This window comes from Gymnoscopelus braueri (assembly GCF_963280865.1).
Source record: "Gymnoscopelus braueri genome assembly, chromosome: 19".
NCBI lineage: Eukaryota > Metazoa > Chordata > Actinopteri > Myctophiformes > Myctophidae > Gymnoscopelus > Gymnoscopelus braueri.
In genome coordinates this window covers 49381947-49394511 of record NC_137621.1, presented here as the reverse complement: position 1 = coordinate 49394511, position 12565 = coordinate 49381947, and the positions used below count along the sequence as shown (strand labels likewise).

The 12565-nt window shown below is 43.6% G+C and overlaps 1 protein-coding gene across 4 annotated transcripts in view; it reads right to left on the bottom strand.

The window, feature by feature from the left end:
• ralgapa1 (Ral GTPase activating protein catalytic subunit alpha 1) overlaps positions 1–12565 on the bottom strand; it is a 135735-nt gene that overhangs the window by 101634 nt on the left and 21536 nt on the right. For all 4 annotated transcript variants that reach the window (XM_080414133.1, XM_080414134.1, XM_080414135.1 and 1 more), the window contains exons 9-17: positions 11223–11431; positions 9832–10194; positions 8580–8762; positions 6753–6821; positions 5635–5783; positions 4645–4768; positions 3317–3463; positions 1259–1349; positions 825–989 (exon numbers count right to left, since the gene is read on the bottom strand). In XM_080414133.1, coding sequence (XP_080270259.1) covers positions 825–989; positions 1259–1349; positions 3317–3463; positions 4645–4768; positions 5635–5783; positions 6753–6821; positions 8580–8762; positions 9832–10194; positions 11223–11431 — 1500 coding nt within the window. The remainder of the gene's footprint in view (positions 1–824; positions 990–1258; positions 1350–3316; positions 3464–4644; positions 4769–5634; positions 5784–6752; positions 6822–8579; positions 8763–9831; positions 10195–11222; positions 11432–12565) is intronic.

The window sequence follows — 12565 nt, the reverse complement described above, 5'->3', positions numbered from 1 at the left end:
CTTTTATTCGTCACAGCGGACAGCGGTCCAAGTTCAGCAAGGTTGAACTTGGACCACGACTCATGCCAATTTCTGTCTTTTACAGACAATAAAAGTATACAGGTCAAAGTGGCATATTGTCGGTATTAACATGTACCCAGTATTGAACTCAGAAAAGAACCTTGCGAATCAAAGGAGAATGCCGTACCGATTATGCTACCTGTGTTTTATATCCAGGCTGACCATGTATCACCTTGGGAAAAAAACTACAGTGCAACCTCGTTCATCAGATGGAGAGGGCCATGCACAGTAAATGATGGATTGTTTTCAGTGTAGTCACTGATAATAGCTTTTCTGGCATTGCTCTAAAACGAAAATTCAATAAAGTCAAGCTTCGATTCACTTCTGCGATGTGAAGTGCAACTGTGTGCTGTGTGTCACAATGCGTGACAGTGCACACGGCATGGAATAACCTAGGGTCTGGAGAGTCAATACACTCTGGCATCATAAACGGTATACTATATAACATAATGTGTTACATTTTAATCCAAACAGTTCACTTCCTTACAGAGGCCTCAGTTCCTGAGGACTTTTCAGCTGAACGAGGTTGTGCTGTGGTGAAGAGAGGGAATCTAGTGACATTTTGACACTAGACCCCCCCCCCCCCCAACCCACACGCACACACACACACACACACTAGGTTTCTCTACAGCAGGGGAAGTAATTGTAACAGTACAAAACCGCACCCACACAAAATGTTCCTCTATAGCAGGGGAAGTAGTTGTAAGGGTACAACAACACCACGCACACACACACACACACACACACACACACAGTGGACTCACCAACAGTCTTCTGGCGTACCATGCACCTGGCTTTCTCTATGCCCGGGGACCCGGCAGTGGTGGCGCTCCGCTGCCTCATAGCAACCACCTGGCCGGGCTGGTCCCGGCTCCACCCTTTAGAGAAGGACCGGTCCACACTCGGACGCTGGCCCTCCGACCCGATACCTGGTATTGACCGACAGAGACACAGAGGGAAGGAGGGACGAAGAGGCGTTTGTTTTGGTTTTGGCTGAACCGTGAAAGCACAATTTCTTACCTTAGCTGAACGTTTACCTGAGCAAACATTTAATGTGAGAGACTGTTTGTACAAAGACAGACGCTCACCAAATGGTCCCGGACCCATGTTTAATTCAGAGAGTGCACAAATGGGGTCTATGTGTACACTCTCGGATTTAAATTAACACTGACGATTTGACTGTGTTTTTTCTTCAGACCTTTTCCTTTGTGCTTCTTCTGTTTCTGTTCACTGAGTTTGTCCAGAGGCAGTTCGTTCAGATCCACACTGTACAGGTTCCTGGCCAGCACCTACAAAACACGCGCACACACACACAGCTGTTAACACTGCCACCTTTAGGAGGAAGATTGGAAGAACACTCTGGCTCTAAGGTCAAGACATGCACCTTCTGAAAAAACAGCAAAAGTTCTGAATGACATCCAAATATAATCACCTCCTTTTCCGAAAGAAAAAGAAGATTTATTCTACTGAGCTACTTGGTTCCTGAGTTTTAAATATTAAGCTGAGTTGGGTGAACGTACATTCCAATTATGGGAATTTCAGAACCGCATGTAGAGGGACACTCTATTCCTCACAGTTCAACAACACCCCTGCTGACAGGCGCCCTTCACCAACCTCTTCGTTTGGCTTTTCTCCAGCGAACCAGTGTTGAGTTTGTCGTCTAAAACTATGACGAAAAATGTTCGTCGACTACCTTTTTTCCCTGACGAACAAAAAATAACTATATATTGACAGTTTCGTCAACAAATAAAAACTAGACTAAAATGTTAGGGAGGGACCGGACTAGTGGAGAAGAGATCTAGTAGAACTAAAAGACCAGTCGTTTTATGTTTGGTTGTGCGTGGGTGTTGCGCTCTGAAAATAGCCGATCTACAAGCTCACAACGCGTTGCGCTGCGACGCATTGTGAGCTTGTAGATCGGCTATTTTCAGCATGCAACCAAGTGTAAAATCAGCCATTACGACGCCATCAAGGCACCGCCAAAATACATTTTAGTCAACTAAATCAACTGTAGATTTAGTCGACTATAATCGTATGATATTTAGTCGACTAAAACTAGACAAAAATGAAATCGAATTTTATTCAAAAGACTAAAAACGACATAAAAATTTGCTGTCAAAATCAACACTGCAGCAAACACGGCCAGTTGCTCTCGTACGTTCACCCAGCCAAGGCAGATGCACCACCGTGGATCGACTGATTGAATACTTTATTAGTCAGAAATGTAAACAGCATGTGGTACAGTAAGACATTAATACTAAAAAGGTTAACATAAAAAAAATCGGGGGACTCGTTTCCATTGTGGTCCTATGTGGATTCAAAGACATAGTCTTCGCGGTGGTGGGTCGGAAATGTACCCGTGTGCCACTCGAGTGCCCGGTTTCTCAATTCCCAATAGGGCATAGCAGTGGCGGCCATTTTCTGGTTCCATCGGTCCAGACCCCATAACATTTTCCCATAGAGATTTCCAAAATTATTTATATAAATTATTTTAAGCCTAGAATCCAGCCATCCAGGATCCTGGTGAATCATGACCATAAAACATTTGATTCTGTGAGGGAAAAAATGGAAAACCGCAAAACAAAGGTATATATAATATAATATATCATCCTATAATTCTACAAAGCTCTGTGGCTCTGTGTGTGCGTCTGTCTGTCTGTGCCCCCAAAATCTCTTCTGCCCGGTTCTCCTCAGTGGCTGGAGCAATTGATCTGCATTTGCACACAGCCATAGACTATTACCATGTGCATGGAACACCGAAGCCCGTTTTTCGCTTTCCCCAAATGTCAGCTGTTTATTAGCGTTTTTGTGTTCGCTGGCTCCCAGGTTGCCAGATCACGTGCGTGAAACAAGTGCCGGCGTTGCCACATCCGTGAAACAAGCGGACCATCCGTGAAACAAGCGGGTATGGTGTAGTATATATAAGTAAATATTCCAAATGTTTTATGGTCATGATTCACCAGGATCCTGGATGGCTTGATTCTAGGCTAAAATTAATTTACATAAATATTTTTGGGAAATCTCTATGGGGAAAGAGAATGAGGTCTGAATCGATGGAACCAGAAAATGTCCATTTTAGTACTTTTACTTTTGGTACTTTAAGTACATTTTTATATGAATACTTTTGTACTTGTACTCATACACAGTATTTCTACATTGCAGTATTGATACTTTTACATAAGTAAAAAACATGAGTACTTTTTCCACCACTGTGCCCTGTTCCCTTCAGGTGAAATGGGAAAAGCAACCGCGTTACCTTGGTGAGAGTCTCCATGGTGTAGGACCATTCGGTGACCAGCTCCTCCCAGCAGGTCAGAGAGGACAGGACGGACAGCAGGTCGTCCCACAGCTCCCTGCTGATGTAGACGTTCAGGTTCCCCTTGATCCAGGCCACTATCAGCGTCTGGACACGGACAGAGGGACATACAGAGAAAGAGAGACATACTCGTTATACTATGCTGCTCTCTCACTCTCTGGCAGGGACAGAATGACACAGATGGGTGAGAGAGAAATATTTAACAACCTAGCCACATGGGGTGACCCAATAGCCGAATATATATTTTAAAGCAAACACTTTTAACCCAAATCTTTGCTTCTGGGGGGGTTCCCTGGAACAACATATTTTTAGAGCCAAATCCATATCATTTGGGGGTCCTTGACATGGAAAAAGGTTGAGGACCACAGATATTATAGCAACATAAATATTTTCAAAAAACTGTTTTAGAACTGATTTAGAAGACATTTGTAGAATCCCCAGAAGCAAATATTTGAGTTAAAAATGTTCACTTCAAAAAATATCAAAGATTTGCACACATTTTCAAAAAATAGCAGATCTACAAGCTCTTAGCGCGGAACTCTGTGCCGCGTTAAGAGCTTGTATATCTGCTAGGGGTGTAACGATACGTTTTAACAACGATTCGATACGTATCACGATACTTGGTTGTCGATACGATACATGAACGATACAGGTTAATTTAGAACGATACGATACGTTTCGATTCAGCGATTTAGTCGATACGATACATGAACGATACAGGACAGGTTAATTTAGAACGATACGATTCCATTCAATGATTTAAAATCGATATAGTAACTATTTATTTACCCAAAAATTCTGTGTGAAAAATAAATACCTGGATACTGGATATAAACCCCTCTTTCTCTTTTTTTCTTCTTAAAAGTACTTAGTATTGATATAATTGATTATTTGCATTGCAGAACGATTCGATACGATTATTTGCATTGCAAAACGATTCGATACGATTCAAAGTCAAACGATACGATATTTAGCTGTTTGCATATCGATATAGTAGATCGTTGAAAATTCAAAACGATGCATCGATGCAGTTACTGTATCGTTACAGGCCTAATATCTGCTATTTTTGAATAGCCAAAGAAATCAAAAAATGACACCGATGCGTTCCCGGTCTTAAAGGGTTAACTATCAGTCGTTTAGCTGGGGAGTGGGGACCCCACGTAGCCCCCTCAAGGAACCCTGCGGGGGTCCCCGGACCCCATGTTGAGAACTACTGCTATAAATGAGGTTATTGCAGTAGTGATGAAGTAATAATCACTTTAATCTACCTGGAAGACAGGTCCAGCCAGTCGACCAGACATCGTGTTGTTCTTCTTGCCATGAGGCATGATGGACGGAGGTCTCTTCATCACCGACTCCGTCACTCTCAGCAGCACCAGTAGGATCTGTTCCCTGTACACATTAAAGCAAAAGGGCCTGTTATTTATAACCATGGGTGTCGTACCAGTAGGTACTAGAGTTCTCAACAAGCCTGAAAATTAAGGCCTGCTCGGCCCTAACCGAACAATTACCATGCTTTTAGGCCCGAAAACCCGAAAAGGTGTCATTATATAATTAACGTCCCCAAAGTCACGCATCCAGCAAGCTTTGAACTGAGTAGATTGGACCTTCCGTTCCAGAGATAATGGCCAAAACATCTTGAAAACGGCCACTCACGCAAATTTTCGTTCGCCCATTTGCGATTGAGTTTTGGCCATTGTCGCCCGTTTTTCTTTAATAACACGGACTTGGAAGGTCGGATGGAGATAAACTAAATACCTGATTAAAGTTCACTTTGAGCTGCATCCAACACATCCACTGCCATTTCCGTCGGCCTTACCGTTAGGCCGCTAGGGGCAGTTGAAATTTATTTGGAGGGGGATTTAATTTTATTTATTTTTTCTCCACAGAACCCGAGGCTCGGCCCGGCCCAACTAATTAGCATAGATTTTGGGCACGGGCCAGCCCGAAAACGCTGGGTCGGGTAGGGTCGGGTTCGGGCAGAATTTGAGAACTCTAGCAGGTTTTTTTTAAGTGTTTGAAATTTTTATTTGCCTGCTTGTATATCTGCTATTCAAAAATAGCAACGCAAAAATCTAAAATGACACCTGTTTTAATGGGTTAAAGCCTGATTTATACTCGTTCGTACGACGGTGTCACTCGAAATACCAAAACAAAATGCTGATCTCCAAGCTCAGAATGTGTCACAACAAAAACCCATTGTGAGCCTTTAGATCAGCTATTTCCAGTGTGAAAACTGTGTGTGTGTGTGTGTGTACCATGTCTTCTGGTCCATGGTCTCGTGCATGACGAGGCTGCGGTAGATGTTGAGCACGCGTTTGCACATGTCCACGTGCTCCTCCAGCAGGGCCTTGATGTCGTTGGCCGGCTCCAGCAGGAAGACGTTGGACGAGTGGGTGATGAACGCCTGCACAGAGACGGACCATCTCATCACCATAGAACTGATGGTGTGTGTGTGTGTGTGTGTGTGTGTGTGTGTGTGTGTGTGTGTGTGTGTGTGTGTGTGTGTGTGTGTGTGTGTGTGTGTGTGTAGGGCTGTCACGATTACAAATTTAAAGGTAGTGTAAGTGATATTTTTTGGCATTTTTTTTGTTTTGTTAAAAAGGTTAAAGTACTATATTCTGATAGTAATCATTGCTACAGAGCGTTTGTTCGGTCACAGGGGTCTCTCCAGCTCTTTAGTAAACACAATATAGTACACCTACAGGTAGGTGACAACATTTAAGCCAATCAGGAGAGAGCACTGAAAATGCATTTTCTGTTTAATAAAGAGCTGGAGAGACATGGGAGACTCCTTTTACTGAACAAACACTCTATAGCAATGAGTACTATCAGAATATAGGGCTATTTAACACTTATTTTAACCAAAGTAAATCACTTACCCTACCTTTAAGTTGACGATTAATTGTCACTCATATAATTGCGATTAACGATTTAATTGTGCGTTTGCAATTGGAACATTGAAACAAAACGAGGCTCACAACTCACTTTAAATGCTCCAAGGTTTATTAACAAACAGCGGATACGACGTTTCGACCCTTTCGGTCTTTTTCAAGTATGAATACAGTATGGAATGAGTATGGAATTGGAACATTGTAATATATGAATAAAAACTTTGCCTTTTAGGCTTCGTAATCAAAAAAAAAAAAATTGCTACGATAATAGATACGATTATGAAGATTATGCAAAATAATTGTGAATAGGCGATTTTGTAATAATTGTGACAGGCCTTTTGTAATAATTGTGACAGGCCTGTGTGTGTGTGTGTGTGTGTGTGTGTGTGTGTGTGTGTGTGTGTGTGTGTGTGTGTGTGTGTGTGTGTGTGTGTGTGTGTGTGTGTGTGTGTGTGTGTGCGTGTGTGCGTGTGCGTGTGTACCTGTAGTGTAGTTTGGACCCCAGCATGGAGGTTGTACTCCAGCAGCTCGTTGTCTATTGACCTGTTCCCCTGAAAACACACAGATGCACACATTTATGCACAAACGCAATGTGCACACGCAGAGAAAATGTAATAAAAACACTTGCATATACACCACCAAAGCTACAACCTGGGACTCATTTTAACAAGTCAAATGTTATTTTAATCAATCTGTGTGGTAGAGTATGTTAATACAATGTAACTAGCACATGTGCAGTGGTTGGAGGTGGTCTCCCTACTCTTCCATTGAGACATTTAGACCCTGGTGTCGGGAAGGACACCTACTGGAAGATTCACATTGGGGCCATATCATTCCAATGTCGTTCCAGAGACCCACATGATTAGATTTGTATTGTAGATGTTTTTATTATCTTTTTATATAGGTTTTTATATCGTTGGAATTAACTCTCTCTCCGTTGGGAGAGGGACGCAACCGACAGCTTTCAATGACCATCTCTGTGTTTTAACCCATTCAAACCGAGAACGCATCTGTGTAACCAGTTAAACCATTATTTTACACTTTGGTTATTTAAAAATAGCAGATATACAAGCTCATAGATGGTGAAAATTTGTGCAAATTTTTGATTTTTTCTTTTTTCAAGCTTCAATCTTTGCTTCAGATGGGGTCCGCGGCCAAATATATATATAGTTTTGGGGGTCCTTGAGATGCAAAAGTTTGAGCACCACTGATATATAGCAACATACGTTTAAAAAAAAGAACTGTTAGGATTTAGAATCTTCAGAAGCAAAGATTTGAGTTACAAATGTTTGCCTTAAAAATGTTCAAAGATTTGCACACATTTTCACGATTTTTACAAAAATAGCAGATCTACAAGCTCATAAGCACGGCACTCGGTGCAGCGCTATGAGCTTGTATATCTGCTATTTTTGAATAGCCAAAGAAATCTTAAAATGACACAAATGCGTTCCCGGTCTTAAAGGGTTCAGAGTTTCAAGAGTTGATTTACATCGCAATTATTTTACTTCATGAGTTTCATGGTTCCGTGTGTTTGACCATACACACACAGACTGTCTATGCTTGCACATTGCAACACCCATGGCTCTGGATACGCCTCAATATAACACACCCATTATTAATTTGATCAGCTGCGTTGTTTACTAGCCTGCCATGATTTTAATCTGCACTAGTTTTCTTTTCTTTCTTTTTTTTTTATTTATTTTTGGGCTTTTCTGCCTTTATTGATAGAGATAGTAGACTGACAGGAAATGGGGAGGGAGAGATGGGGAGTGACACGCAGCAAAGGTCGTCGGGATCGGGACTCGAACCCGCGACACACTGTCAGGCTGGCATTGCAGCCTAGGGTGCCTGGACCCCCGCGCAGATATTAGTCTGGAATCTCTGTGTGGAAGGAACCTGCATTTCTAAGGGGCGAATTTGAAAAATGCCTCTGGTGATAAACCCGCCCCATATTTGCTTACTACCGCGCTATGAGCTTGTAGATCAGCTATTGTTGAAAAATCGTGAAAATGTGTGCAAATCTATGATTTTTTTTAACTCAAATCTTTGCTTCTGGGGGTCCCTGGAACAACATATTTTGAGATGGGGGTCCGCGGCCAAATACATATCATTTTGGGGGTCCTTGACATAAAAAAGTTTGAGCACCACTGATATTATAGCAACACAAGTGTTTCAGAAAACTGTTAGGATTTAGAAGACATTTTGTAGAATCGGAACCTCAATGTGTTAATAAAGTAGTCAAACAATGGAAGCTAAAATCAGCCAAGGTTATCACGGTCCTCCAGTGTGCCCCCCCCCCCCCCCCTCACCTCCTCATCCATGTCCCCCTGCAGGGAGCTGCTGTCCATGCTGTTGGCTGTGGAGGTGACGGGGTAGGGTCCCTCGTCGGGCTCCTTCATGAACACGGGCTTGTCCTCCATGGAGATCCACTCCTGGTACACTCTCACCACCTTGCGCATGGCCGCCGCCTCGCACATGGGCAGCAGGAACGCCTGGGACACCGAACCGAAAGAAAGAGGAATGCGTCAATATGAGGCAGTGGTTCTCAACCTGTGGGTCGGGAACCCAAGGAGGTCCCAAAATGATTTTGGGTCGGTCCCCAGATGATGAGCTTAATGTGCAGCATTGTTTTCTCACTCAACAGTAAACAAACCAACATACAGTATAAGTGTCTAGAGCACCGAAGTCTGACGTAATTTACACATCCTACCTGGGTCGCGTTTTTTTCCCCCCATTCTGAATTCCCATAGACGTGTTTAATATCGCGTTAAATAAGAACTGTGTTCCAAAAATAAACAAATGATCCCGGCGGTTTTACTCTTATGGATATGAAGCATCAACTGACGGTGAGAAAACGATAATGTTACTTCCGCCGAATTAGTAAAATTTTCGCCAGAAACAGACTGTTTCAAATATGAGTGTCTGACTATCATAAACGATACAGAGCCACGTCCCTGACAATATCGCAGAGACAGTTTGTTTATTTTTGGACCACAATTCTTATATGAGACGATTCTAAGATGACCCAATGTTATTCTCTATAGAGAAATTACTTTACGACCCAGGGGATGAACGAGTGATGTCAGGACTTCTGTACTCTATACGGGGTATTTGCACATTTCTAAAGTGACAATTTAAGGACTTTTAACATACGTCCTTTAAAAAAAATGCTTTTAAAGGGGTGCTGTTCAGGTCTCCATATATGGGCATGGACACAAGACAAACAATGTGTCCAAAAACGGGACAAACCGCACTTGTTACCATTGAAACGCTACAGTACGTAAATGTGACGCAACATGACACATTTTGTAAAGATATTTTGGGGGGCTTTTTCTGCATTTATCTATAGGTGTAGAAGAGATAGGACAGGAAGCAGGGAGAGAGAGCTGGGGAGAGACGTGTGTGTGTGTGTGTGTGTGTGTGTGTGTGTGTGTGTGTGTGTGTGTGTGTGTGTGTGTGTGTGTGTGTGTGTGTGTGTGTGTGTTGAGTAGGTGAGGAGCTGAGAGGAGGAGAGAGAGAGAGAGGTCCAACCACAGCAGAGAGAGAGAGAGAGACACCGACCTGTCTGAATATCTCAGTGATGAAGTTGACGTTGGTGCGCGTGCTGGTCAGAACCTTCCGGACCACCTCCATGTCGGTCAGCTGCTCCTCGTCCATGGAGCACAGCGACGACGAGCTGGGCTCCCGCTCCGTCAGCGTGGACGTGTTGGAGTGGCACGGCTCCATCTCGCCGTGCCCGGACAGGCCCCCGCTCCCGCCGCCGCCCCCGCCGGGCCCCCCCAACAGGCCCCCGCCCCCCCCGTCCAGCAGGTGGTGGTTGTCCGAGCGAGAGCCCCCCCCTCCCCCGCTCCCGCCACCGCCCGGGCCGCTGTCGTCCGAGCTGCCCGTCGCAGAGCTTCGGGCGGCGAAGCTGGCTGCCGCTCTCTGTAAGGCGGAGAGGAGGGGAGACAAGATAGGTAAGGCTGTCACGATTACAGATTTTAAGTTGGCGATTAATTGTTGCTCAAATAATTGCGATTGACGATTTAATTGTGTGTTTGGCCGTTGAACGTTGGAACATATGAATACAAAATACATTTCTGTTTGCCTTTTAGGCGTCGTGATAAGAAGATTGCAAAGGCCAGATATGACAAATAACTTAAATATGCAAAGAAATTATTGACCTATTTAAAAATGTTATACATTTGAAAATAGCAGAAATAGCTGATCTACAAGCTTACAACGCGTCACTTTGTGACGCGTTGTTTGTGGTCGCGTTTTTTTCCCCCCATTCTGAATTCCCATAGACGTGTTTAATATCGCGTTAAATAAGAACTGTGTTCCAAAAATAAACAAATGATCCCGGCGGTTTTACTCTTATGGATATGAAGCATCAACTGACGGTGAGAAAACGATAATGTTACTTCCGCCGAATTAGTAAAATTTTCGCCAGAAACAGACTGTTTCAAATATGAGTGTCTGTCACTTTGTGACGCGTTGTAAGCTTGTAGATCTGCTATTTCAGATTATTTTTATTTGAAAATGTATGAAACATTTTCAACATGAAAACGACAATGCAAAAATAATTGCGATTATCTCAAATAATTGCGATTAGACGATTATGCAATAATTGTGACAGGCCTACAGATAGGTAGACATTAGGATGATTATAACGAATAGAAAGCGGGAGAGAGTGTTTTGTCATGAGTAAATTAGGGTGATGAAAAATGTTCATCAGCGGCCTTTGTGTCGTGATGAAAAGACAAAATAGGAATGTGCATCTGCAAACGACAACGTGATGAGGTTTGATGCCTTTTTCATCAACTAAAGATGAAACAATAATGTAACAGTATGTACACACACCTGCTGTAACTGTAATATCGTCCTGGGTAGTGGGTACATCCACACACACTTTAAACACGTCCTAGGGACGCGTGTAAAGTGTGCGTGGACGTATCTCTGCGCGCGCTTACCTGTATGTTCTTGGGAACATTCTCTCCCTCCGTGCCTGGGATGACTGTCTGTGGGTTGGAGCGCGGCTCCAGCCAGAAGGACACCAGCCACCGGATGAAGATGACCCTGGCCTGCAGGTAGCTCTCCTTGGTGCAGTAGACGGCCTCGTTGCTCTCCTGATCCCGCCGCAGCACGCTGTAGTAGGGCTTGGATCGCATCGGCGGCACATCTGGAGGGCAAGCAGGAATATGGGAGTCAGTCCTTATGCCCCATTTATACTTAGTTGCACACAGGTGTCGCCAAGGACGCAGAGAGCATTTGAGAACCAAGGGGGGACACGTGCATGCGCGCATGCGTGTGTTCTTTGCGTTTTTTTTACCCTTTTATTTCGGGTTTTTCTTACTTTAATTCGGTTAATTCGGTACAAAAAAAAAGTACTCCATGAAGTGTAGATGTGTAGCAAAAAGGAAACGTCTCTCCATCGCGCACCTCTCCATTCAGAAATGGATATAACAAGGACCGTAGTCCTGAAACACCCCCGCCCCGGGTCTAATCCGGCGGCCTCGATCCACGGAAAAAATTGGGCAGCGTGTTTTAGGACGAGCGTTCCTTTTTCCACCTCTTTTTCTTTTTCCCAGAAGTGGGTGGAATATCACCCCCCCCCCCCCCCCCCACTGGTACTGGATACGTCTAACGTCGATTACACACCCCATGGAGATGGTTTGAGACTTGAAGTCATGGAGATTTTTTTTGTTTTTGTCGCATTCTTAAGCCAATAGTTCGATGACCGTCGGCGGCTCTGGTAGGATGCTAATGTCTCCTACCAAACATTAGCATCTTTCCGCCGGTCATCAAATTATTGTCTCAGGAATGCGACAAAAACAAAACAAATCTCCATGAATTCAAGGCTTCATGGGGTGTGTAATCGATAGAAAATAAGTTTTTTTTTGGGGTGAACTACTCCTTTAAAGCAAACTTTTCCAGCAACACAGGGATAAGCATGATTAACCACGTTACATAGAATTGAAAGGCTTCCTGAACATACATTGTATCTGTATGGAACGATATAACAAACACAACTACTGTGGTTGGAGTTTGGTCTCCTTGGTCTTCTACTGGGAAATGTATGTGACAAGTAAGTACTGCCTGAACCTCAAAGCGCAATATCACTGCCCAAGCAGGCGTTCCACGTTAGCTCGGCAGTAGAAATTTCAAATCTCACATGGGAGACACCCTGGCTCGCGTCCAGGATAGGACAAAACATTTTACGGATTGCAGCTTTAACCCATTCAGATCGGGAACGCATCTGTGTCATTTTTTTATTTCTTTGGGCTATTCAAAAGTATTTTTTTAAGCGAACATT